Source organism: Myiozetetes cayanensis, unplaced genomic scaffold, assembly GCF_022539395.1.
Source record: "Myiozetetes cayanensis isolate MyiCay16 unplaced genomic scaffold, myiCay2020 scf41, whole genome shotgun sequence".
In the NCBI taxonomy this organism is placed as follows: Eukaryota; Metazoa; Chordata; class Aves; order Passeriformes; family Tyrannidae; genus Myiozetetes; species Myiozetetes cayanensis.
In genome coordinates this window covers 1,098,757-1,124,292 of record NW_026087643.1, presented here as the reverse complement: position 1 = coordinate 1,124,292, position 25,536 = coordinate 1,098,757, and the positions used below count along the sequence as shown (strand labels likewise).

Below are 25,536 nucleotides of genomic sequence, written 5' to 3'. Positions count from 1 at the left end.
ACCTTTATCTGCCCAAGCCTCCTGTGCTTTCAACTCCCTATTCATCAGAGCCCAGATTTAACGTCTGCACGTCACTCCTTCGGTTGATGTCATTGTTTGCTCTTGCTTTGGGATTATTAGTCAGGTCTTGGCTTCCAAAAGCATGACATTTTCTTTCATCTGCAGACTTCCTGGGTCAATTACATTTGCAGAATTAGTGTGGTGAAATCTGAGTTATAACAGGAAAGGGAAGGCAGGATATTGAGAGCAGGGTTAATTGAGGCTCACAATCCCAATTTTGGATGAATGGGCAAATGCCAGTTCGCGAAGCCTGCAATGACTCTGGATTCCTCAGAGGAACAAAGAACTGCAATTACTTTTGGTAGAAATAATTTATCATTTGTTTTGTTTGTTCTTTCAGGATTGCAGGGTTTGTATATTTTTAGTTACAATTTTTAAAATTTTTTTATTATTTTTTTTTAAATTTTTTTTGGTGCATGGATGTGTTAATTTTGTCCCTTGACCTCCCACAGGAAAGTCATTCTGTAGAAAATCTGATTTATTTGCTTGTTGTGCTCTATCAATTACTTTGAACAAACTCCTAAATCTACACAGAAGGAAACTGGTGTCCTTTTTGCTGTAAGAAGAGTGCAAATATATTTGAATAAAGCCAGGTGTTGGTGACTTCATGAGAACCTTAAAGCAGGCAGAAATCACCCATAAATCCAAATTATTTCAAGCAGAAGTAACGATATTTGAAATTTCCAGGCTTATTTTTTGTTGTTTGAAGTTCCCAGCCTTATTTTAGGAAATAAACTCACAAACTCCATTTTCTGGAGAGGCAGCCTAAATTTCACTGGCCCCAAAAATATCTGTTTGGTGCTTTTTTTTTCACATTTAGTTCCGAAAATGATTAGCTCATTTTTGAGCAAAACAGGGATTTATCTCTGTAATAACTGCAACTTTCCTGAGGAATCCCCCAAATTCCAAATATGGTTTAATGGGATGTTTTCTTAGTGTTGTCGAGGTGTTTAATTTAATTTGATGATTAATGCTGAGCCCTGCGAATGCCACTTGGTCTTCTTCCCTGCTGACCTTCACCTCCAAACGCTGCTGTTTACCCGCAATCCAAAAGGCAGGATAATGACAGGCACAGTCAGGAGTTCTTGGGTCCTTTTCTCTCAATTTTGCATATCAAAGCCTTCATTAACACTTATTAAATATTTCCCCGCACAAAGAGATTTATTATTGAAACGTTAATGCCACGTTGCTTCGCCCGGGTTATGTAAGACCCGCTCCCAAAAAAACAAAAAAAGCTCCATTAGGTTGTGCCGTTTCTGTGCTTTATTAAGTGGTGATTTATAGCTTCAGAATTGGGTCTCGGGGAGGTATTTTCCCCCCCTCTCTCTGCAGATGAGTTGTGTACATACCATTTCGGTGCTTCCAGGCCAATTTTCGGGCTGAATCAATCCCGTCCCGTTGCGTGATGGGATTAAAGGAATGGATGGTCTTTATCCCCCCCCCCAACCCCCAACAGGAAATGTTGGAGAGGTTTGGTCATTAGAGTTATGAAACACGTGAAAAGCAGAGGCTGTGCTTCCCTTCCATCAGTGTTCCAAGGTGGGAGAGAGGGGAAAAATGCAGAGGGAAGCGAGTGGGCCAACGTTGCTTCTCCAAGCCGAAGAGAATTCGTGAGTCTTCGGGAATTTGTGAGTCTCTGCATTTTCTGGCGACCTGTCGCCGTCCTCAAGAGCCAACTCAGCAGGATGATACCAAGGCTTAATTGCCCTGGGTAGCTTGGAGATGAAAGGCACCAGCGGGGTGTTGCCTGGACCAATAATCAGAAACCCTGCGGAGGAGCAGGATATCAATGAGAAGGAGTCATGGGGGGAGGCAAAAAGGGGTTGGTAATTGGAGCTGACCCAGGGGTGGGGGGCGGGACTGGGCGCTCTATAAAAACCCTGCACAGCCGAAAACCGGGCACTCACTTCTCCTGCTCTCTCCTCCTTGGACACTTGGGTAAGTCAGAATAGGAAATTCGGGTGAATAACGAATATTTGATACTATTTCCCCCCGCTTTCTTTTCCGCCGATCTACAAGATAAAGGCATTGGGAATTAAGGCTGGGATTTGACGGGAATTATTCGTATGTAAAACAGCCCTTTCTTCCTGGATTTCAGTTAGTATTGGAATGTTTGAAACGGTGTCATTCCCGCGTGTATCCCCTTTTCCCTTAAAGCCTTTGCCTCGGTACGGCTGTGAAGGGGTTTTTGGTTTATTCCCTGCCAGCTCTTTTGACGCGGCTCACAAATCCCATTTCCCCGTGGGGTGCAATCATTGAGGGGTGGGAAAAGCTCAGGATGGAGGGGTTAGGGGTTTAAAAACCAGGAGAGAACAACAGACGGGCGCACAGAGAGCCGGGCAGCGCCTTTGCTGCACGTCCCCGAGATTTCCTCTCTGCTCATCTCGCACCTCACAGGCTTTTTTTTTATTATTTTTTTCCTGCTCCGTTTCAGGCTCGCCTCCCTCCACCTCAAGATGACTTTCTACTACCAGAGGCAGTGTGAGGACTCCTGCTACTCCCCCTGCAGCTACGGGACCGTGTACAGCTACCGGAGCTACGACTGCGGGAGCCCCTGTGGCTACCAGAGCGTCGGGGGGCTGTGCGGGTATCGCGACTGCTGCCCCTCCTACAGCACCCGCTACTGCTCCCCCTACTCCTCCCGCTACACCCAGAGGTACAGCTACGGCAGCTGCTACCCCTGCTACCCCTGCTAAACCCGGAGGGTGCGAAAAACCGGCTGGAATTAAGGAATTCGCCGCCCCTTTTTTTTTGCCGGATGCTCCGGGACGGCTGCGGGACCCCGGGGATGCTCAGCGTTCCTGTAGAGCTTCAGATGTTCTTCCAAAGCGTTTTGTCTTCCTATTTTTTTAGGTTTTTTTTTTTCTCTCTGCTGGTTTCTTAGCCCTGCCAGGGTTTGGTGGTGGAGTGGAGGAAAGCGGGTTTAGTGTTGGTTAATTTGGGTAAACTACTTAGCTGATTTATGGCTCTTTCCCGGCTAATTTGAATGAAATCTAGAGTGTGCCTGTACAAGCCCTCCTAGGGATGTATTTCTGCCTTGGCTGCCTTGGAAACTACACCAAAGAAACATTAATTCATCTAATCAGGTTTGTTTCATTGGACTTCATACAAGTGGAAAGGTTTAATAATGGAAATGGGCAGCAAAATGCTCCAGCAAAATTGTTCCCATGAAACCGGGAGATTTTCTGCAGATATAAATTCATGTTGTACCCATTTCTTTCTGCTTCTGCTTTCTGTGCTGTTTTAGATTGTGAGCTTTATTCTTATTAAAAAATGTTCCAGCATCATTACATGTCCCTGGTTTTCTTTTTCTGGCTTGGATATACAGAGATTTTTTTTGTCCATGGCTTGATGTTTTAGGAGACACCCAGCACCCTGTGGCTCTCATGAAACTCATTTTAAGCTCAGTTCAACCTGAGCACACTAATTTTGCAAATTAATAACCCTCAGCTGACCATCATCTGACACCCCTTGGAGATATTTGGATGGATAAGTGGATGGATGGATGGGAGCCCTTTCAGATGAGAGATTTGTGTGGATGTTTGATATATTTGTATGGATAGATGGGATCCCCTCCCAGCCTTCTTTTCTCTGGATAACCAGGCCCAGTTCCCACAGCCTCTGCTCATCAGAGATGCTCCAGACCCCAAATAATTCTTTGTGGCCTCTGCTGGACTTTCTTTGCTATCTCCTTGTCTTTCTTGAACTGTGGGGACCAGGACTAAACACCAAACTCCAGCTATGGCCTCCCAGTCCCATAAAAGGAACACAAAATAGGCTACAACACAAAATATGAACTCAAAATTCATCAAAAATCTTTGCCAGGAAAGCTGTTTGGATTTTACTTCCAGCAACTTTGGGGATGGAGCTTTCCCAGGGCTTCTGAGAAGCTTTTTTCCTTGGGAATCACTCAATGATTTGGTGACCTTGGCATTAAGGTTTATAAATTAAGCAGTAACTCATCTAATTTCAATCTTTTCATCAGTTAAATCTATTTAATAAAATATAGGGAAGTTATAAACAAGTTGCTCAGTAAAAACTGCAGAGCTGTGTGTCAGAGAGCACAAATTTAGAGAGACAATATTATGTTAAATTATGTTAAATTATGTTAAAAAACTCTCAGGAGTTCCACAGACTGCACTTTTAGCTGCTTCATCAGGGGACTGAGTTAACAGAAAGAGTTAAAAATCCGTGGAATACAACACATGTATTGGAAAGTCTTAAGATAAAGCTAAGAAAGAAATCAGAATTTTGAGGATGAGAAGGCAAAGGAGGCAATTTTAGGGTCTCTGGTGGTTGGCTGTGCAGAGCCACATTTGAATGAAAAATTTGAAGGCTATAAAATCCCACTGTGACTAAAGCAAGCATTGAAATGCCCCAACACGCACCTTTGAAGTGACTGTTTTTCAATAATGAAGCACCTGAGAAGAGAATTAAGCTTTTAATAGACTAATAACACACTATAAATACATAAAATAGTTACGAGCGTCTGAGAGTTTCTTTGAACTTCTAAAATTATCTACCGTGGTAAATTGTGAAGACACCGTGTATTTCTGCTGGAGAAAAGGACCAAAGAAGGGATAAATAAATTAACTGATACTTTTCCCTTTAAACCTGTCCCTTAGAATGGGGATAATGACTTGTTTGTACCCGTTGTGTGCTACAACACAAGGGTGTCAATGAGCTGTTGAACAGCTCACAAACTCTGTTCACTGAATAATGTGGCCTGAGCTTCAGGATCAACATCATCTCAGGAGGAATTTCCTCCTGGAAAGGGTGGTCAGGCCTTGGCAGGGGAGGGTCAGGGAGGTTTGGAGTCCCCACCCCTGGAAGTGTCCAAGGAAGGACTGGAAGTGGCACTGAGTGCTCTGGGCTGGGGGACAAGGTGGGGATGGGGCACAGGGTGGACTCGGATGATCCTGGAGAGCTTTTCCAACCTCAGGGATTCAGGGACTCTGTGAACATGTCCCTGCTCAAGGTGGACAATCAGAAGAGCAAACTCATAAAAACCAACCAAACACCAAGTTACTGCAGCAAAGTGAAGTCTTTATTGGGGATGGAAAATGCAACAGAGAGTGGCAGCAAGACACAAACCAGCACAGGGACAAGGAATTGGAGACACAAAAATCCTAAGGCAGCAGCAAGGCCCAACCCAGGGCTCCACCCCAAAGATTCCCCCTTCCTCTTGCAGGCTGGGAGTCTCCGAGCTGGGCAGAGCAGGGCAGAGGCTCATCCGAGGGTCAGAACAGCTTTGTTGTAGGGCAGGGAGAGGGGAGCTTCTGGGGGCCAGTGCTGGAAACCCCAAAGCCACCAGCTGAGGCTCTGCAGGGTCACCCTGTGCAAATCACAGGCAGCTGCTCCTGCAGCCTGAAGAGGGGCTGGAAGCTTCATCCTGGCTCAGGTGGGAGAGGCCGAGAGGGGCTGGTTGTGGAGCCCCAGGGCAGGGGCAGCACTGAACTCCCTGCACATTTGGGCTTTAGCAGGGGCCACAGCTGCCACGGCCCCAGCCACGGCCCCAGCCCCCATAGCCCCCACAGCCTCCAAAACCCCCATAGCCATAACCCCCATAGCCATAACCCCCATAGCCACCCAGGCCTCCATAGCCATAACCCCCATAGCCCCCACGGCCTCCAAAACTGCCCCCAAAGCCCCCTCCAACAGCAGGGACTCCTGCTGAGCCCACAGCACTCTGCTGGGGGAAGGAGCTGAGGATGGGCCCGGGGAAGGTGACCACTGAAGGTGGGGGCTGGATCACCACCGTGGAGTCGGGGCACTGCCGCACGCAGGGCTCGTTGCACGTGTCAGCCAGAGGGGCCGGGGTGGCCACCCCACAGGAGGAGGGCAGACACAGGCTGGAGCAGGACATGGTTCCCACAGGCAAGGAGTTCTGGAGAACAGGGAGAAAGCAAAGGTGTGAGGAAAGGGTTGTGTTGAGGGGAAGAAAGGAGAGATCTCCGAGAGGTTTGTGAGAGCTGGACTTACCCGGTTGGTGAGGAGAGTTGAGTGGAGGAGTGTGGATAGAGGTCTGCAAGGAGCTCAGCTCTTTTATACCCATCCCATGGTGCCTGAGGCAACAGGAAAGGGGGTGGGGGCCCAAACCCCAGATAATCATGAAATCCACGGGAGAAGCTTCATGATGCGAGACAATTATAGGTAATTCACGCACAGGGACATTGGCATGGGAAGGACAGAGAGTGGCACATCACCACATGAAAGAAAAGGTAATTTAACCCCCAATAAACCCTGATTTGTCCCTAATCCCTCCTTTTGCTTACACAGAACAATCCTGGGCATCCTGTGGGCCATGGCAGTGCCCAGGGACACCGCACTGAGCCACAGCCCAGCCCTGCACGTGAGCCCTCAGTGCCTGTGGGACCATGGGCACGTGCAGCCTGGCTCTCTGGGGCTGCTCAGCCAACAGCTCCTGGCACAGCCCTCCTTGCTGGGCAATCCCAGCCCCTCACAGAGGGTCAGGCAGGACCGTGCCCACAGTCAGAAGGCTGAGGAGCTCGCAGTGCCCTGGGCCTCTTGCTGCCCATCTGCTCCTCCATTGGTGTCCCCTCTCCCAGAGCTCTCCCCAGTTCTGTCCCACTGCTCTCCACAGCCCCTGGGTGGTTGTGGCTTTGCCACATGTGGCACCTGTCTCCTCTACTCTTTGCGTGGCCAGTGAGTGAAACATGGACCTAAAAATCCCAATGACTGCAGAACCTTAGAGGAGGGAATTCACAGAGATGGTGGGGGACCCCAAGACCATGAGATGAGCAGTTTGTGCTGGCAGTGGGAGTTGATGGGTCTTTGGGAGTAATTCTGAGCTTGGAATGGCTTCTCCTCTGCCCAACCTGCTGGTGCTTTTGTTTACCAGCCTGTAAAAGGGAGGTAATGACAGGCGTGATGCCTGTGACAGGATTTCAGATGCTTCTCCAAGATGTCTGGAATTCCTCACTGTAAGCAAAATGTGGGATTAGGGACAAATCGGGGTTTATTGGGGCTGTGAGTTACAGCAGCACCTTGCCTTTCATGTGATGATGTGCCATGATCTGTCCCTACCATCACCTGCCTCTTGTCCAGGGCATGTTTGAACACAAGTGTCCACAATGAGGGGATGACATATATTCGTCACATCATCTGTGTCATGAAGCTTTTCAGCCTGAATTCCCAGTTACATGGAGTTTGGGCCCCTACCCCCTTTCCTGTCGCCTCAGGCACGGTGGGACGGGTATAAAAGAGCTGAGCTCCTTGCAGACCTCTATCCACACTGCTCCACTCGACTCTCCTCAACAACCGGGTAAGCCCAGCTCTCACAAACCTCTTGGGAACTTCTCCTTCCTCCTTCTATGCAACTTCTTCCTCACACCTTGGCTTTCTCCCTGTTCTCCAGAACTCCTTGCCTGTGGGAACCATGTCCTGCTCCAGCCTGTGCCTGCCCTCCTCCTGTGGAGTGGCCACCCCGGCCCCTCTGGCTGACACGTGCAACGAGCCCTGCGTGCGGCAGTGCCCCGACTCCACGGTGGTGATCCAGCCCCCGGCCTCAGTGGTCACCTTCCCCGGGCCCATCCTCAGCTCCTTCCCCCAGCAGAGTGCTGTGGGCTCAGCAGGAGTCCCTGCTGTTGGAGGGGGCTTTGGGGGCAGTTTTGGAGGCCGTGGGGGCTCTGGGGGTTACGGCTATGGAGGCCTGGGTGGCTATGGGGGTTATGGCTATGGGGGTTATGGCTATGGAGGCCTTGGGGGCTCTGGGGGCTGTGGGGGCTCCAGAGGTGTCGGCACCTGCGATTTCGGGGGCTGGCGCAGTGGCCACAGGTACCTCAGTGGCAACTGCGGGCCCTGCTAAGCCCCTCACCGAGCGCGGCCACAGACCCAGGAGAGCTCCAGGAAACCCCTCAGCACATCCCGACACGGCACCTGAAGGAAGGACACCCCTCGGGCATCGCTGGGCTCCACAACTTGGGCACCTCGTGCCTGCTGGGGGCCCAACTCTGCCCCTTTCCTGCTGTGCTTGAGCCTCCCCTCCGGACCTGCTGCCTCCTCCCAGCACAGCCCCGGGCTGGGCTCCTGCTCCTGCTCCTGACAGGGCTCGGCTGAGCTCTGCCCACTGCCAGGAGCCAGGGAAGCCCTTAGCCTAGGGCCCTGCTCTTCTGGTAACTCCTTCCTCCCCCCAACTGCAATAAAAGCTGTCTTTGCATTGCAATGTTGAGCCCTGGTTTCATTTGCTCTGTCCTCCACACCCAATCCCTGAGTGGCACCGGGGCTTTCCAGCAGCTCCTGCTCGGTGAATCCTTAGGCAGGTTTCCTCCTGCCTGTCCCTGGCCATCCCACCCCTCTGCAGGACAGCCCCCACAGCGAACACCATCATCATCTCCCTCCACAGCAGCTTCTCCCTGGTTGCCCTTCCTGTCTCCTCCCCACTTTGGGTTCCTGCTCTCTGCAGCCCAACCAGGGCTCCTGGGCCTCACAGGCACTTCCCTGCCCTCTCTGGACATTCCCAGTGGGCTGCCTGAAGCCCCAGAACTCTGGGGACTGGAACACAAATGGAATCACTCCAACACACATGGCCCAGCTCAGAGTCACTTGGGAGGCCGTGGGTCGAGAGGGGAGAGGGTGAACAACCCCAACACCTCCCCGTTCCTTTTGCCTCCATCCTCTCCAACAGTCTTGCACCCCCACACCACCTCCCTGTCCTTTTTTTACTATGGGTTACACTGCTCCTTGGAGCCCTCCTGGCCCCTTCTTGTCTCCAGAAATCCTTCCTGGGATTCCCTGTGTCACCCACACATCCCCCATGGACACAGCTCTGCCCAGGAATGGCAGGAGGGCTTGCCACAGCCTCGTGCTCTGGACCACACTCTGCTGGGCATGGGTGGCCTTTGAATCCCATGGAGTCTACGTGGCCAAGCTGGACTAAGGGGTCCATGGGGTCTGTAGGGCCTGTGGGGCCTGGCAGGACTAGGGGGCTCAGAGGGTCCATGGGGCGTGTGGGTCCTTTGAAGCCTATGGGACAGTTGTGGCCTATGTGGTCTATGAGGCCCAAGGGATCTATATGGACCAGGGGGTTTATGTGGCACATATGGAAGGCAGTGACCTCAGGAGGGTGGGCAGTTTGACCCAAGGGTGTTGGGCTCTCCAACCTCCTGCTCCAACAACTTTGTCCTTCATGACACTGAACACCTGGGGATATTTCATGGCCCTGAGAGGAAACTTGGCCAGATTTGGCTGGATCTGTCTCACCACCCATTCCCAGTGACCACCATCTCCAGCTGGGAACACGGACATGGCCAGAGACCCTGGACATGCACTTGGTCATCCCTCCATTTCCCTGGACCTCCAGATGGGACCAACACTAGGCTGATCAAAGGAGGTGGTGCCAGGCAGGCTGGTTTGACAGAGGACTTGGAAGAGTTTATGCAAGACACTCATGGCACTTTCCCATGGTCAACATGGGCTTTGGGAAGGTCTTGTGTCTATCTGTGGTGGGACAGCAGGGGAAGCTTGGTGGGATTTGCCAACCCAGACCCTGCTGGCATCATCTCTAACACATGGACCAAATGCCCAGAGGTTCAAAGGGCACTGCCATGGGAGATTCCAGCAGACAGACAGACCCTCCCCAGGATTCAGGGGAAGTGGGAAACAAGGAAGGATGAATTAAAACCAGGGATCAACATTGCAATGCAAGAAAGCTTTTATTGCAGCTGGAGGGGAGGAGGGAGCTGGGACAAGAGCAGGGCCCTGGCCAAGGGCAGGCCCATCTCCAGGCAGAGGGCAGAGCTCCAACGAGCCCCAGCCCAGGAGCAGGAGCAGGAATCCAGAGCAAGTCCTGTCAGCAGGGACAGAGAGTCTCGTGGGGAAGCTCAGGCGGGGCAGGAGGAAGGCAAAGGTGGTTCCCAGGCAGGCACGAGGTGTCCAAGCTCCAGAGCCAGTGATGCTGAAGGGCTGGTTTTCCAAAGAGGGTCATGTCGGGAGGTGCCAGCGGCTCTTCTGGAGCTCTCCTGGGTCTGTGACTGCACTCGGTGAGGGGCTTAGCAGGGCCCGCAGTTGCCATTGAGGTACCGGTGGTTACGGCGCCAGCCCCCGTATCCACAGCTCCCATAGCCCCCATAGCCTCCCCAGCCCCCAAGGCCTCCCCAGCCCCCATAGCCACCACAGCCTCCCCAGCCCCCAAGGCCTCCATAGCCATAACCCCCATAGCCATAACCCCCATAGCCCCCAAGGCCTCCATAGCCGTAACCCCCATAGCCGTAACCCCCATAGCCCCCACGGCCTCCAAAACTGCCACTAAAACTGCCCCCAAAGCCCGCTCCAACACCGGGGACTCCTGCTGAGCCCACAGCACTCTGCTGGGGGAAGGAGCTGAGGATGGGCCCGGGGAAGGTGACCACTGAGGCCGGGGGCTGGATCACCACCGTGGAGTCGGGGCACTGCCGCACGCAGGGCTCGTTGCACGTGTCAGCCAGAGGGGCCGGGGTGGCCACCCCACAGGAGGAGGGCAGACACAGGCTGGAGCAGGACATGGTTCCCACAGACAAGGAGTTCTGGAGAACAGGGAGAAAGCAAAGGTGTGAGGAAAGGGTTGTGTTGAGGGGAAGAAAGGAGAGATCCCCAAGAGGTTTGTGAGAGCTGGACTTACCCGGTTGTTGAGGAGAGTCGAGTGGAGGAGTGTGGATAGAGGTCTGCAAGGAGCTCAGCTCTTTTATACCTGTCCCATGGTGCCTGAGGCAACAGGAAAGGGGGTGGGGGCCCAAATTCCAGGTAATCAGGAATTCAAGCTAAGTTTCATCAGAAAGATAATGATGCAAGAGAATTATATGTCATCCCCACACCGGGATGTTGGTGTGCAAACGTGCCCTGGAGTGAAAGGAGGTGATAGGAGGAACAGAGCGTGGCACATCATTACATGAGAGACAAGGTGCTGCTGGAGCTGAACCAATAAACCCCAATCTGTCACTAATCCCACATTTTGCTTACAGAGAGGAATTCCAGGCATCTTGGAGAAGCATCTGAAATCCTGTCCCAGCCATCACGCCTGTCATTACCTCCCTTTTACAGGCTGGTAAACAGAGGCACCAGCAGATTGGGCAAAGGAGAAGCCATTCCAAGCTTAGGGTCACTCCCAAACACCCATCAACTCCCAATGTCAGCACAAACTGCTCATCTCATGGTCTTGGGGTCCCACACCATCTCTGTGAATTCCCTCCTCTGAGGTTCTGCAGTCACTGGGATTTTTAGGTCCATGTTTCACTCGTTGGCCCGCAAAGAGTAGAGGAGACAGGTGCCACATGTGGCAAAGCCACAACCACCCAGGGGCTGTGGAGAGCAGTGGGACAGAACTGGGGAGAGCTCTGGGAGAGGGGACACCAATGGAGGAGCAGATGGGCAGCAAGAGGCTCAGGGTACTGTGAGCTCCTCAGCCTCCTGGCTGTGGGCACGGTCCTGCCTGACCCTCTGTGAGGGGCTGGGATTGCCCAGCATGGAGGGCTGTGCCAGGAGCTGTTGGCTGAGCAGCCCCAGAGAGCCAGGCTGCACGTGCCCGTGGTCCCACAGGCACTGAGGGCTCACGTGCAGGGCTGGGCTGTGGCTCAGTGAGGTTCAGTCCCTGGGCACTGCCGTGGCCCACAGGATGCCCAGGATTATTCTGTGTAAGCAAAGGGAAGGATTAGGGACAAATCAGGGTTTATTGAGGGTTAAGTTACCTTTTCTTTCATGTGATGACGTGCCAGGATCTGTCCCTCCCATCACCTCCTTGCACTCCAGGACACATTTCCACACCAGTGTCCACCATGAGGAGGCCTATAGTTGACACCTATCATTATATTTATCAAGAAGATTGTCAGCTTGAATTCCTAATTACCTGAAGTTTTTGCCACCACTCCCTTTCCTGATGCCCCAGGCACTGTGGGACAGGTATAAAAGAGCTGAGCTCCTTGCAGACCTCTATCCACACTCCTCCACTCGACTCTCCTCAACAACCGGGTAAGTCCAGCTCTCACAAAGATCTTGGGGATCTCTCCTCTCTTCCCTCAACACAACCCTTTCCTCACACCTTTGCTTTCTCCCTGTTCTCCAGAACTCCTTGCCTGTGGGAACCATGTCCTGCTCCAGCCTGTGTCTGCCCTCCTCCTGTGGGGTGGCCACCCCGGCCCCTCTGGCTGACACGTGCAACGAGCCCTGCGTGCGGCAGTGCCCCGACTCCACGGTGGTGATCCAGCCCCCACCTTCAGTGGTCACCTTCCCCGGGCCCATCCTCAGCTCCTTCCCCCAGCAGAGTGCTGTGGGCTCAGCAGGAGTCCCCGGTGTTGGAGCGGGCTTTGGGGGCAGTTTTAGTGGCAGTTTTGGAGGCCGTGGGGGCTATGGGGGTTATGGCTATGGGGGTTACGGCTATGGAGGCCTTGGAGGCTATGGGGGTTACGGCTATGGGGGTTATGGCTATGGAGGCCTTGGGGGCTGGGGAGGCTGTGGTGGCTATGGGGGCTGGGGAGGCCTTGGGGGCTGGGGAGGCTATGGGGGCTATGGGAGCTGTGGATACGGGGGCTGGCGCCGTAACCACCGGTACCTCAATGGCAACTGCGGGCCCTGCTAAGCCCCTCACCGAGTGCAGTCACAGACCCAGGAGAGCTCCAGAAGAGCCGCTGGCACCTCCCGACACGACCCTCTTTGGAAAACCAGCCCTTCAGCATCACTGGCTCTGAAATTTGGACACCTCGTGCCTGCCTGGGAACCACCTTTGCCTTCCTCCTGCCCCGCCTGAGCTTCCCCATGAGACTCTCTGTCCCTGCTGACAGGACTTGCTCTGTGATTCCTGCTCCTGCTCCTGGGCTGGGGCTCGTTGGAGCTCTGCCCTCTGCCTGGAGATGGGCCTGCCCTTGGCCAGGGCCCTGCTCTTGTCCCAGCTCCCTCCTCCCCTCCAGCTGCAATAAAAGCTTTCTTGCATTGCAATGTTGAGCCCTGGTTTTAATTCATCCTTCCTTGTTTCCCACTTCCCCTGAATCCTGGGGAGGGTCTGTCTGTCTGCTGGAATCTCCCATGGCAGTGCCCTTGGAGCCTCTGGGCATTTGGTCCATGTGTTAGAGATGATGCCAGCAGGGAGACACAAGACCTTCCCAAAGCCCATGTTGACCATGGGAAAGTGCCATGAGTGTCTTGCAAAAACTCTTCCAAGTCCTCTGTCAAACCAGCCTGCCTGGCACCACCTCCTTTGATCAGCCTAGTATTGGTCCCATCTGGAGGTCCAGGGAAATGGAGGGATGACCAAGTGCATGTCCAGGGTCTCTGGCCATGTCCATGTTCCCAGCTGGAGATGGTGGTCACTGGGAATGGGTGGTGAGACAGATCCAGCCAAATCTGGCCAAGTTTCCTCTCAGGGCCATGAAATATCCCCAGGTGTTCAGTGTCATGAAGGACAAAGTTGTTGGAGCAGGAGGTTGGAGAGCCCAACACCCTTGGGTCAAACTGCCCACCCTCCTGAGGTCACTGCCTTCCATATGTGCCACATAAGCCCCCTGGTCCATATAGGTCCCTTGGGCCTCATAGACCACATAGGCCACAACTGTCCCATAGGCTTCAAAGACCCCACACACCCCATGGACCCTCTGAGCCCCCTAGTCCTGCCAGGCCCCACAGGCCCCACAGACCCCATGGACCCCTTACTCCAGCTTGGCCACGTAGACTCCATGGGATTCAAAGGCCACCCATGCCCAGCAGAGTGTGGTCCAGAGCACGGGGCTGTGGGAAGCCCTCCTGCCATTCCTGGGCAGAGCTGTGTCCATGGGGGATGTGTGGGTGACACAGGGAATCCCAGGAAGGGCTTCTGGAGACAAGAAGGGGCCAGGAGGGCTCCAAGGAGCAGTGGAACCCATAGTAAAAAAAGGACACGGAGGTGGTGTGGGGGTGCAAGACTGTAGGAGAGGATGGAGGCAAAGGAGCTGGGGAGGTGCTGGGGGTTGTTCACCCTCTCCCCTCTCGACCCACGGCCTCCCAAGTGACTCTGAGCTGGGCCATGTGTGTTGGAGTGATTCCATTTGTGTTCCAGTCCCCAGAGTTCTGGGGCTTCAGGCAGCCCACTGGGAATGTCCAGAGAGGGCAGGGAAGTGCCTGTGAGGCCCAGGAGCCCTGGCTGGGCTGCAGAGAGCAGGAACCCAAAGTGGGGAGGAGACAGGAAGGGCAACCAGGGAGAAGCTGCTGTGGAGGGAGATGATGATGGTGTTCGCTGTGGGGGCTGTCCTGCAGAGGGGTGGGATGGTCAGAGCCAGGCAGGAGGAAGCCTGGCAGCTCCCACAGGTTCTCCTAAGGATTCACCGAGCAGGAGCTGCTGGAAAGCCCCGGTGCCACTCAGGGATTGGGTGTGGAGGACAGAGCAAATGAAACCAGGGCTCAACATTGCAATGCAAAGACAACTTTTATTGCAGTTGGAGGGGAGGAAGGAGTTACCAGAAGAGCAGGGCCCTGGCCAAGGGCTTCCTGGCTCCTGGCAGTGGGCAGAGCTCAGCCGAGCCCCGCTGGGAGCAGGAGCAGGAGCCCAGCCCGGGGCTGTGCAGGGAGGAGGCAGCAGGTCCGGAGGGGAGGCTCAAGCACAGCAGGAAAGGGGCAGAGTTGGGCCCCCAGCAGGCACGAGGTGCCCAAGTTGTGGAGCCCAGCGATGCCCGAGGGGTGTCCTTCCTTCAGGTGCCGTGTCGGGATGTGCTGAGGGGTTTCCTGGAGCTCTCCTGGGTCTGTGGCCGCGCTCGGTGAGGGGCTTAGCAGGGCCCGCAGTTGCCACTGAGGTACCTGTGGCCACTGCGCCAGCCCCCGAAATCGCAGGTGCCGACACCTCTGGAGCCCCCACAGCCCCCAGAGCCCCCAAGGCCTCCATAGCCATAACCCCCATAGCCATAACCCCCATAGCCATAACCCCCAGAGCCATAACCCCCATAGCCCCCACGGCCTCCAAAACTGCCCCCAAAGCCCCCTCCAACAGCAGGGACTCCTGCTGAGCCCACAGCACTCTGCTGGGGGAAGGAGCTGAGGATGGGCCCGGGGAAGGTGACCACTGAGGCCGGGGGCTGGATCACCACCGTGGAGTCGGGGCACTGCCGCACGCAGGGCTCGTTGCACGTGTCAGCCAGAGGGGCCGGGGTGGCCACCCCACAGGAGGAGGGCAGCACACAGGCTGGAGCAGGACATGGTTCCCACAGGCAAGGAGTTCTGGAGAACAGGGAGAAAGCAAAGGTGTGAGGAAGAAGTTGCATAGAAGGAGGAAGGAGAAGTTCCCAAGAGGTTTGTGAGAGCTGGGCTTACCCGGTTGTTGAGGAGAGTCGAGTGGAGGAGTGTGGATAGAGGTCTGCAAGGAGCTCAGCTCTTTTATACCTGTCCCACCGTGCCCGAGGCGACAGGAAAGGGGGTAGGGGCCAAAACTCCAGGTAATTGGGAATTGAAAAGCTTCATGACACAGATGATGTGACGAATATATGTCATCCCCTCTTTGTGGACACTTGTGTTCAAACATGCCCTGGACATGAAGCAGCTGATGGCAGGGACAGATCATGGCACATCATCACATGAAAGAAAAGGTGCTGCTGTAACTCATAGCCCCAATAAACCCTGATTTATCCCCAGTCCCTCACTCTGCTGACACAGAACAATCCTAGGCATCCTGTGGGCCATGGCAGTGCCCAGGGACACCACACTGAGCCCCAGCCCAGCCCTGCACGTGAGCCCTCAGTGCCTGTGGGACCACGGGCACGTGCAGCCTGGTTCTCTGGGGCTGCTCAGCCAACCTGGCAGAAATTTTCCTGGCAGAAAATTTCTTTTTCTTAGAATCTCCCTCACTGGAGGTATCACAGTGTGGTGAGTGTGCACTCATTGTGTATGGAGAAATTGTCAGCCTATTGTCAAAAAGATGATCCTTGAAACCTCCCTTCATCTGCTCTATTACAAGTTTGGAATAGCCACAGCACATCAGTGAAAAAGTGGTCTCGACCTCTTCTTATTTTCCTAACCATTTTCCTATCATCCATAAGCCTTTCAGCAGCATGTTCCAAGTTCTTCTGATACTTCATGGAACGAAAATATTACTCAGGAAATACAGCATTGCTTCCCCATTTCCAAGGGTCCTAAAAGATGGCGGGAAATTGCAACTTTCCGTGTGAATAGTCAGGAAAAAAAAAAAAAAAACCAACTCAGGAAAGACCTCTGCACGACACGAGCCCTTCAATTGTCTTGTTCATTGACTTGCAATGGGTTCCTGCCATGATGGAGAAACTGAAATTGGATGCAACCCCCTGCCATGTGCTCTGGGATGACCCTCCCTGAGCAAGGAGGTGGCACCAGATGACCCACCGTGGTCCCTTCTTCCAGTGAGTCTGTGGTCCTGCAACCCCCTCCCCTTCCCCACCCCTGCCAGGACAGGGCCAAGCTGGCAATTTGGGATCTGCCCTGGGTGAGTGGGGTGGCTTCTTCCTCCCCTGCTTACCAGCTTGTAAAAGTGAAGTAATGACAGATGTCTTGGCTGTGCCAAGGATTTCAAAGAGCTTTTCTTGTGTGATGCCCAAAACTCTCGAGCGTAAGCAAAGCGGGGGATTAGGGACAGATCGGGCTTTATTGGGGCTGTGAGCTCAGCCACGGCAACAAATGATCTTTCATGTAGTGATTTGTCATGATCTGTCCCTCTCATTAGCTGTTTGCTCTCCAGGGTACGTTTACTGGTTAGTAAACCCAATTAGGATGGATATAATTGCCCTATATTGCAATTGTGTCATGAGGTTCGTCCGCTTTATGATTTTATGATTAGCTGGGGCTTCTGCCAACACCCTCTGGCCAGTGCCTCAGGCACTGCTGGACATGTATAAAAGAGCTGAGGGCTTCCCAGACCTCTATCCAGCTTCTCCACTTGACTCTCCTCATCAACCCTCGTGGTAAGTCCATGTCTTACCTCCATCCTTCCTTCCTCGTCCGTGGCTTTCTCAAGGGATCTTTGGCTCTGTGTTCCACCTTTTCACAGTGCTGGGATTATCCCAGTGGACTCGAGGCCTTTGGGAGCTTGGGGGTTTTCCATCTGCTTTGGAAATGAGGGAGTTTTTCCCCCACTCCTGTGGGCAGTGAGAATGAGGGACCATGAGGGGAACAAGGGACCTAAACAGGTGTTTCTCCCCTGGGGAACGGGGTTTTGAATGCCTGAGATGATCCAGAGCACGTCCTGGGACACAGGTTCCAGGTGGGATGTGGGTCAGACCTTGCACAGAGATCACAGAGTCACAGAATAGGCTGAGTTGGAAGGGACCCACAAGGATCACTGAGTCCAATTCTCAGCCCTGCATAGGACCATCCCACAAGATCCCACTCTGTGCCCCAGAGGATCATCCAAACCCTCCTGGAGCTCTGGCAGCCTTGGGGCTTTTCCCACTGCCCTGGGGAGCCTGTTCAGTGCCAACCACCCTCTGGGGGAAGAACCTTGTCCTGAGATCCAACCTGAGCCTGCCCTGACACAGCTCCAGCCATTCCCTGGGTGCTGTCCCTGCTCACCCAGAATAGAGTTCAGTCCTGCCCCTCCTCTGCCCTTCCCCAGGAAGCTGGAATTGCAGCGAGGTCTCCCCTCAGCCTCCTCTTCTCCACCTGAACACACCCAGTCCCCTCAGTGCCCTCACCCGGCTTCAAACCAAAACCCTTCCCCGTATTTGTCGCCTCCTTTGGACGCTCTCCGATGGCTTCACATCCTCTGCCTCTGTTTTTTTTTGCAGCTTTACCTCCTGAACCGAACCATGTCCTGCTCCAGCCTGTGTGCCCCCTCCTCCTGTGGGGTGGCCACCCCGGCCCCTCTGGCTGACACGTGCAACGAGCCCTGCGTGCGGCAGTGCCCCGACTCCACGGTGGTGATCCAGCCCCCACCCTCAGTGGTCACCTTCCCCGGGCCCATCCTCAGCTCCTTCCCCCAGCAGAGTGCTGTGGGCTCAGCAGGAGTCCCTGCTGTTGGAGGGGGCTTTGGGGGCAGTTTTGGAGGCCGTGGGGGCTATGGGGGTTATGGCTATGGAGGCCTGGGTGGCTATGGGGGTTATGGCTATGGGGGTTATGGCTATGGGGGTTTTGGAGGCTGTGGGGGCTATGGGGGCTGGGGCCGTGGCTGGGGCCGTGGCAGCTGTGGCCCCTGCTAAAGCCCAAATGTGCAGGGAGTTCAGTGCTGCCCCTGCCCTGGGGCTCCACAACCAGCCCCTCTCGGCCTCTCCCACCTGAGCCAGGATGAAGCTTCCAGACCCTCTTCAGGCTGCAGGAGCAGCTGCCTGTGATTTGCACAGGGTGACCCTGCAGAGCCCTCAGCTGGTGGCTTTGGGGTTTCCAGCACTGGCCCCCAAAAGCTCCCCTCTCCCTGCCCTACAACAAAGCTGTTCTGACCCTCGGATGAGCCTCTGCCCTGCTCTGCCCAGCTCGGAGACTCCCAACCTGCAAGAGGAAGGGGGAATCTTTGGGGTGGAGCCCTGGCTTGGGCCTTGCTGCTGCCTTAGGATTTTTGTGTTTCCAATTCCTTGTGCCTGTGCTGGTTTGTGTCTTGCTGCCACTCTCTGTTGCATTTTCCATCCACAATAAAGAATCTTCATTGCATGAATAATGTTTTTTTGTTATTAATTTTCTCTTCATCCAGGCTGGAATTATGTCTCTAACTGAGCAATGAGGTGAAATGTTAGATCATAGAATCACAGGATGGTTTGGGTTGGAAGGGACCTTAAAGATCATCTTGTTCCAACCTCCCTGCTATGGGCAGGGACACCTTCCACTAGATGGGGCAGCTACAGCTTCTCTGGGCAACCTGTATCAGGGCCTCACAGGGAACAATTTCTTCCCAAAGTCCCATCTAGGCCTCCTTTCTGTCAGTCTGAACCCATTCCCCCTGTCCCACTCCAGGTCCTTGCCCAAAGTCTCTCCCCATGTTTCTTGTAGCCCCTTCAGGTCCTGAAAGGCCACAACTGGCTCACCTTGGAGCCTTCTTATCTGCAGGATGAACAATCCCAACTCTCCAGCCTTTCCTCTGTGCTCCATCCCTCTGCTCAGCTCCTCTGGAGTGGCTCCAACAGTTCCATGTCCTCCCTGGGCTGTTCCCCAGGGCTGGAGGGGGGCCTGAGGGGGGGTCTGGAGGGGGCAGAGGGGCAGAATCCCCCCCTGCCCTGCTGCTGACGCATGTGGGATCAGCCCAGGGCACAGGGGTTTTGGGCTGGGTCCTGTCCAGCCTCTCCCCTTCTCCACCTGCTCATCCTGGATTGATCCTGGGGGTTGTCCCAATCCAGGTGCAACACCAGCTCCTGGGCTTGTTAAACCTCATTAGCTGGGAATTCATTTTTTCAACCATTTGTGGCACCTCTGAGTTTCCCTCAGAAAAGGCTTTTTAAGCTGCAGCTGCACAAAAAAATGTTCCTGGGATTTTGTGACATTTTTGCACTTCAAGACGAAACATGGAATCCCTGGATTTATTCCACTTGGGATAAACAATACTATAAGTTCAATTAATAAATAAAAGGGGGAAATTATTATAATAGAATCATATCCTGAGTTGGAAGGGACCCACAAGGACCACCAGAGTCCAACTCCTGACCCTCCACAGGACACCCCAACAATCCCACCACCTTCCTGAGAGCTTTGTCCAAACATTCCTTGAGCTCTGGCATATTTGGGGCCGTGCCCACTGCCCTGGGGAGCCCATTCCAGTGCCCAACCACCCCGTGGGGGAAGAACCTTTCCCTAACACCCACCTAAAACCTCCCCTTCTGTTACGGGGCAAAGAAAAAAAAAAAATCAGCAGATTTATTTCGGTACAGGACGTTTATTTGGAAAGAGGCAGCTTTCCTACAAATCTGGAGCAGAACCATAGAAGAACACAATCATCTTTGCAGGGAGGCTCTGCTCAACCACCAGCATCCCAGTGGTGCAGTCTGTGAAAAAGAAAACGGGTTGTTTTTTTTTTTTTTTTTTTCCCATGTCAGAGCTGCTCTGGGCACTTCCCAGCGCCCGCAGTCGCCTCTCTTAATTTAAAAAGTTCAGCGCCAACAAAGCGACCGGGAATAAAAAGGCAAAGCGCAACGGAAGCAAACGGCTACGCTGCTGCAAAACCGGAGGAGAAGCAGCTCTAAGCTAAAGGCAGAACGAGACAGCGCAACACGGGAGCCTCTCCCGGGGAGGGGACCGAGCGCTCGCAGCATCCCGGTGGGAGCCTCTCGACTCCAGCCCGAAATTTCCCTCCGGCGTTTTTTTCCTCCGCCCCACCTCCTTTCCCTTTTTTTTTTCAGTGAGTCCAGCGTTTCCCCGAGCGGTAGGAATTGCAGGGATGCGTCCACTGGGAGGAGTAGGTGTAGGAATACTTGGGGGCGCAGCGGGGCTCGGGCCGGGCGAGCGCCTGGGCAGGGAGTTTGTCGGCGGCCGCCTCCAACCTGCCCGCCACCTCCGAGGGCAGAGGGGCCGCGCTGGGAGGCTCCGCCAGGGCCACCTCCGAAGCCTCCGAGGATCCCACGACGGTTTGCTGGGGGTAGGTGGTGAGGATGGGCCCCGGGAAGGTGACCACGACGGGCGGCGGGTAGATGATGACCCGCGAGTCGCCGCAGGTCACCACGCAGGGCTCGTTGCTGCTGGTGGCCAAGGGCTGGGGACACTTGGCCTCGCAGGGGTTGTTGGCACAGGCCAGCTGGGTGGACGTCATCTCCTGGAGGTGGGGAGGTGCCTAAAACGGCACAGAATCACAGGGTATTCGAGCTGGAAGGATCGCGGAGTCCCAACTCCTGGCCCTGCACGGATACCCCGACAACCCCAACCCGACAACCCCACCCCGACCCCGAGGGCGTTCCTTGAGCTCTGGGAGGTTTGGGGATGTGACCGTCCCTGTTACACCCTCTCTGGATGAAAAACCATCTAATATCCAACCTGAACCTCGCCTTTCATTGTGTGCCTGGGCGCAAAACCATCTAATATCCAGCCTGAACCTCGCCTTTCATTGTGTGCCTGGGCGAAAAACCATCTAATATCCAGCCTGAACCTCGCCTTTCATTGTGTGCCTGGGCTTTCACAGAATCACGGGATGCTCCGAGTGGGAAGGGACCCACCAGGAGTCCAAGGCTGAGAGTTTTTCAAGCAGGTGACAGCCCCAAAAATGTCCTGGTTTTAAAAGTGCGCTTTTCTAACTCCACTGAGAACTTTTCACCTCGGAAAAAAAGGAGCTTTTTCACCTTAAAAAAAATTGGCTTTCCCACAATATTGAGTGCTCTTCAATGCAGCCTGGAGATCCCTGCTACTCACAAGTTAACAGTTCTGCCAGAAAGTCACCACTCACTTTGGAATAAAACAGAAGATAAAGGTGCACGTTTTTGGCACTGGGGAAGCCAAGAATTAGGAGCTCTTTTAGAGGTGGGAATGGGATTCACAGGACTTAACTAAGGATGGGCTTAGGAGCAGAAAAAGATGCTTTTCCCCCCCCCTGCTTTCGATTCATTTTCAGAATTAAAAAAACCCCAAAACACTCCTCCCCATTTTTTGGGTGTCACCCCCAAGCCCCAAATCTGCTCTGAAACCTCCCATTCCTTTGGAATGTGTCCTGAAGACTTGCCAGAACTTGTTCCCACACAATCCCTTTTCCTCCCACACAATTTCCCGGGGCAGTTCCTGCCTCCTGCATTTCCCAGATGGGGCACAAGGGGGAAAAATTTCTGGATTTTCCACGTGTTTCATGGGAATAATCTGTTAATTAAGCACCTTGCCTAATTTTCTGTATTATTTTCCATTCGCACTCCTGTTCTTTTCAGGCATAAAACATTCCACTAAAACACAGGATAAAAAAGAAAGGCTGGGAATGAGTGGGAGGATTAAATACTCATTTCATAAATAAAACATATAAATTAAAATATTAAATTGTGGTGATATGGTCACCCCAACTAAGAAAACTGCACATTCAGCAGGGAGACGCCTATTTAAGAATGCTCATTTCTTCAGGTTAAAGCCTTGGTGTAAAAGCAGAATATTTTTTAAGCTTGTAAATTAAAGGCATAACTCTCAAAATTTAAAAAAACAAACAACAACACCCAAGCAGAGCATTTTCCTCCAAATCCCCTCAGGTTAAAATGGAGCTTTGACCTACAAAGATGCAAGAATTTAATCTCTGCAAAAGCACATTCAAATGCTGGCAAAGTTTTAACAGTTAGAAATGAAAGTTACCTTAATGGTCTCTAATCACCACCTGTTGGGACTCCAATTAAATGAGGGATGGGCAGATTAAAACACCAGCAGTGGAGCTGCACCAAGTGAACTTCCAGCAAGGATTTTACTTCCAGAGTTATCCATGAATTCCCCACTTTACAACTGCTGAATCCCCCCCATCAAGCAATACCTGCAAAACCCACCCTAAAACCTCACGTGCAAAAACCAGTCCCAAAATCTCTTCTCGGAGATCCCCTAAAAACTTTTCAGAACTAAAGAGACTGAAAGTCATCATTTAAAATGAATTTAAAATCCCAAACCATCCTTGAAAACCCCTCGCTTTTATTTTCCCACCCTTTCTCCAGCCTAGAAATCACCTGCAGGGAGGTGCTTCCTAAAACCTCTGCGAGGTTTAGTCCCGGTTTTAACGCCAAACTCAAGCAAAAACCCAATTAAACTCGAGGTTTTTAGAGCTGTTAAGTCGAACTTACTCAGGGAACCGGAGAGAACAAGTCAAGAGGAGCAGTAAAGAAAAAAACTGGCGTGGAGAGAGTATTTATACCCTCCCCTGGATGCCTGGAGGGGCTGAGACACCCTTTGTGTAAAGCACTTTAATTACTTGTGAAGCAAACCCTGCTGCATTTATTCCTCCTTGCAGTGGCAGGGATTGTTTTTACCTCCCTGCTTGTGATTATCTAAAGCCGAGTTGGGTAATAACAAAATGCAGATGAGCCCTTTTCATCTCGAAATTTCCTGCTTTCCCCTCCACCGGTTTCATTAAGGGTTGGTTATAAATACACCGAGAATTAATTAAGAGTTTTGGGTGGCTTATCTTGGGGAGGCTTTGGATGTGTCAGCGGTGCCAGGAGCCAAGGCTGATTTCCCCCCCCCTCTTAGGAAGTACAAGTTGAGTATTTGTGCCCGTTCCTTGATTAGACTCTAGAAAATCAGGGGTTGTTTCCCATCTGAGGTGGTGTTGGCGAGCTTTCCAGATGTGCTGTTGAATCAGAGGAAGGATCCGGTGCGAATTCCAAGGGCAAAGCCCTCCCAGCGTTATCTTTTTTAAGTAGAAGCGAAGCTGCCGCCGATTAATGCACCTCCAAACGAGGAGCTGATGAAACACCGGCCACGATTCGCCCTGTGTGAGGTCAGAGCAGCCCAAATGTGTCATTACCAACTGGCAGCAAATCATTTTCCCTGCGCGATGTTGGAGGACTTCTTTGAAATCTCATTTCTTGATGTCTCCGGAATGTTCCTTGATAAGCTCCACAGCCCTGGGAGGGAGAGGGGGGGGGTAAGGAGGTGCCTCATAAAATCAGGATATAATTAATGCCATTTCACAAGCACCACGAGGGTGGTTTTGGCTCGTTTTGATGTGCTTGCCACTTCCATCCGGAGGGAAGAGGGTTGGGTCCATCAGTGCTGGTGGGATGATGTCCAGCCTGTGCCATCAGGTTTCTGTGATTTAACCCCAACAAAGTAGGGTTGTCTGTGGCAGAGGAGCTCAAAATTCTGCTGAAAATAGTCCAGAATATTTAAATATCTATTTTCTTCCCCTCACAAATTTGTCCGTATCTCTTGGTTCCAAAAGATATCCATAGATATCCATAGATATCCATAAATATCCTTATACATGCATATATTTCCATAGATATGCAAGGTAAATATCTGTAAATCATGGTTCTAATTCTCTGGCAATTTCCTGCTGCAAGGATGATCCTCCCAAAATTCCACTTTCAAACCATGGGTATTAAAGAACACGGAGCAAGTACAAAATTCACCCCACAATGGGGTTCTAATGAGGTGTTCTGTGGGATTTGGGAGAGCCCTGACACAACTGGGCACCAAATCCTGGCTGTTGGATAAAAACACAGTCCCCTGAAGTAGAAAATTATTAAATCTCCTCAAAATTCTGCCATAATGTATCAATATTAGAGCAGAACCTTCTCTTTTCTACCCAGTTTTTGTGTTGGGCTCTAGTGACTGGTATTGGCTCCTCAAGAATTGTGGTGGCAGGACAAGGGGAGAGGCTTCCAACTGAAAGAGAGGAGGTTTGGGTGGGATGCTGGGAAGAAATATCCCATATTGGGAAGGTAATTCCACAGCTGTCCCATCCCTGGAAGCATCCAGGGCCAGCTTAGAGCGACCTGGGCTAGTGGAAGGTGTCCCTGCCCGTGACAGGGGGGTGGGATGAGATGATTTTTAAGCTCCCTTCCAACCCAAACCATTCCATGACTAACAAAGGGAATAAAGAGCCAGCTCAGACTGCAAACACCACAATAACAGAATGTTAATGCTCGGCAGGGGCCCATTAATTTGAAATTGCTGGAGAAAATGACACCCTTGTGCAAGGCAGGGGCAGAATTAAGGCTGACTCCTGCCGAGCTTAAGGTGGTTTGTGCTGTCAGACCAGTCCTGTCGGGCTTCAGAGCCGAGCAGGAGTTTTGTTTGTGCAGCTGAGTCAGGAGCATCTGCTAATGAGGAATAATCAAAGGCAAACTTGCTTTGGGGTGGCTGCCTTGCTGATGCAGCCCCATCATCCCCCCCCTTCGCTTCAAAGAGGCTCAGCTTGCTGACATCACCCCCGACAAACATTATATCAGCAAGAATTCTGCCCTCGGGGCAGAAGGGGCTGGAATTCAGCAGAGTTAGTTGCGCCTCACAGGTTCCTGAGCTGTCACAACCTCTGATTTTGCACAAGCCGTGATGGGGAAAGCTGAACAAGCCCAAATTCGGGGCAGTGAACCCCCCTTCCCCAGCCTAATTAGGGCGACGCCAGAGATGACCTTGGTTTATCTCCTTTAAGGTGACACAAGACTGGGTGGCACCCCTGGGTGTTATGACAACGCAACTATTTGCACAGGCAGCTGTGTTAAGGTGTTTTTGTGAAACCTTTGGAGGCCTCAGAACATCCCCGGGGTGTTCAACTCTGCAGGGTGTTCCCAGAAAAAAACCTCCTAAACCCTCAGTTCTGGCAGAAAGAGGCTGGTTTTGACAAATAAAAATGATCATTAAAATGGTCTTCCCCAAGAATATTTGGCAGGTCAAGAGTCCTTTTGGAAGGTCTTCTGGGTGGTGAAAGGGGAAATTTTCCTTTCTGATGTTCTTGTGATGACCTTCTTGCTCCCACTCCCCTAGGGGTGTGGTGGGACTGGGGTTCACTGGGTGTGTTTTTTTCTTTCCAGGGCTTCACAGACCAAAACAAAAATCCCCTAAATTTAGGAGGAGAGCCCAGGACTTGCACTTTTTGTTCACCTCGAGCTGGGATTAAGCTAGATCTCTGAACACTGAAAAAAATGACCAAGAAGTGTTGGCAGGAGAAACTCAGAGGAAATAAATGTTGAGGGAGCA

General features: G+C 52.6%; 8 protein-coding genes across 12 annotated transcripts; 4 read left to right on the top strand and 4 right to left on the bottom strand.

The window, feature by feature from the left end:
- The first annotated feature begins 1,960 nt into the window (after positions 1 to 1,960).
- On the top strand, positions 1,961 to 3,347 carry LOC126647917 (scale keratin-like). The gene is made up of 2 exons (XM_050330511.1): positions 1,961 to 1,998; positions 2,495 to 3,347. Exon 2 carries the CDS (start codon positions 2,517 to 2,519, stop codon positions 2,754 to 2,756), a length of 240 nt encoding a protein of 79 aa, XP_050186468.1. The 5' UTR covers positions 1,961 to 1,998; positions 2,495 to 2,516; the 3' UTR covers positions 2,757 to 3,347.
- A 2,189-nt stretch (positions 3,348 to 5,536) lies between these two features.
- On the bottom strand, positions 5,537 to 5,926 carry LOC126647915 (claw keratin-like). The gene has a single exon (XM_050330509.1). It carries the CDS (start codon positions 5,924 to 5,926, stop codon positions 5,537 to 5,539), a length of 390 nt encoding a protein of 129 aa, XP_050186466.1.
- Positions 5,927 to 7,459: 1,533 nt separating this feature from the next.
- On the top strand, positions 7,460 to 7,888 carry LOC126647925 (claw keratin-like). The gene has a single exon (XM_050330523.1). The coding sequence runs from the start codon at positions 7,460 to 7,462 to the stop codon at positions 7,886 to 7,888; it is 429 nt and encodes a 142-aa protein (XP_050186480.1).
- Positions 7,889 to 10,070: 2,182 nt separating this feature from the next.
- On the bottom strand, positions 10,071 to 10,562 carry LOC126647923 (claw keratin-like). Of its 3 annotated transcripts, none has more exons than XM_050330517.1 (2): positions 10,226 to 10,562; positions 10,071 to 10,171 (listed from the first exon to the last, which is right to left on the bottom strand). In XM_050330517.1, the coding sequence occupies exons 1-2, from the start codon at positions 10,560 to 10,562 to the stop codon at positions 10,071 to 10,073; spliced, it is 438 nt and encodes a 145-aa protein (XP_050186474.1). The 3 variants fall into 3 exon arrangements, with proteins under 3 accessions (XP_050186474.1, XP_050186475.1, XP_050186473.1); XM_050330518.1 differs by having other exon boundaries at positions 10,071 to 10,216; positions 10,295 to 10,562; XM_050330516.1 differs by having other exon boundaries at positions 10,071 to 10,562.
- A 1,574-nt stretch (positions 10,563 to 12,136) lies between these two features.
- LOC126647924 (claw keratin-like) lies at positions 12,137 to 12,628 on the top strand. Of its 3 annotated transcripts, none has more exons than XM_050330522.1 (2): positions 12,137 to 12,404; positions 12,483 to 12,628. In XM_050330522.1, exons 1-2 carry the CDS (start codon positions 12,137 to 12,139, stop codon positions 12,626 to 12,628), a joined length of 414 nt encoding a protein of 137 aa, XP_050186479.1. The 3 variants fall into 3 exon arrangements, with proteins under 3 accessions (XP_050186479.1, XP_050186478.1, XP_050186477.1); XM_050330521.1 differs by having other exon boundaries at positions 12,137 to 12,473; positions 12,528 to 12,628; XM_050330520.1 differs by having other exon boundaries at positions 12,137 to 12,628.
- A 2,152-nt stretch (positions 12,629 to 14,780) lies between these two features.
- Positions 14,781 to 15,207, bottom strand: LOC126647824 (claw keratin-like). Its single transcript, XM_050330355.1, is given in 2 exon segments — positions 14,781 to 15,182; positions 15,184 to 15,207. Coding segments are annotated over 2 exon segments (426 nt in total).
- Positions 15,208 to 17,780: 2,573 nt separating this feature from the next.
- LOC126647826 (claw keratin-like) lies at positions 17,781 to 18,170 on the top strand. The gene has a single exon (XM_050330357.1). The coding sequence runs from the start codon at positions 17,781 to 17,783 to the stop codon at positions 18,168 to 18,170; it is 390 nt and encodes a 129-aa protein (XP_050186314.1).
- Positions 18,171 to 20,287: 2,117 nt separating this feature from the next.
- LOC126647825 (feather keratin 4-like) lies at positions 20,288 to 20,698 on the bottom strand. The gene has a single exon (XM_050330356.1). The coding sequence runs from the start codon at positions 20,696 to 20,698 to the stop codon at positions 20,288 to 20,290; it is 411 nt and encodes a 136-aa protein (XP_050186313.1).
- Between the last annotated feature and the right edge of the window lie 4,838 nt (positions 20,699 to 25,536).

Coding starts and splice junctions, on each gene's coding strand:
- LOC126647825 (XM_050330356.1), bottom strand. CDS start 20,698: ATGACGTCCACCCAGCTGGCCTGTGCCAACAACCCCTGCGAGGCCAAG.
- LOC126647915 (XM_050330509.1), bottom strand. CDS start 5,926: ATGTCCTGCTCCAGCCTGTGTCTGCCCTCCTCCTGTGGGGTGGCCACC.
- LOC126647924 (XM_050330520.1), top strand. CDS start 12,137: ATGTCCTGCTCCAGCCTGTGTCTGCCCTCCTCCTGTGGGGTGGCCACC.
- LOC126647925 (XM_050330523.1), top strand. CDS start 7,460: ATGTCCTGCTCCAGCCTGTGCCTGCCCTCCTCCTGTGGAGTGGCCACC.
- LOC126647923 (XM_050330516.1), bottom strand. CDS start 10,562: ATGTCCTGCTCCAGCCTGTGTCTGCCCTCCTCCTGTGGGGTGGCCACC.
- LOC126647917 (XM_050330511.1), top strand. CDS start 2,517: ATGACTTTCTACTACCAGAGGCAGTGTGAGGACTCCTGCTACTCCCCC.
- LOC126647826 (XM_050330357.1), top strand. CDS start 17,781: ATGTCCTGCTCCAGCCTGTGTGCCCCCTCCTCCTGTGGGGTGGCCACC.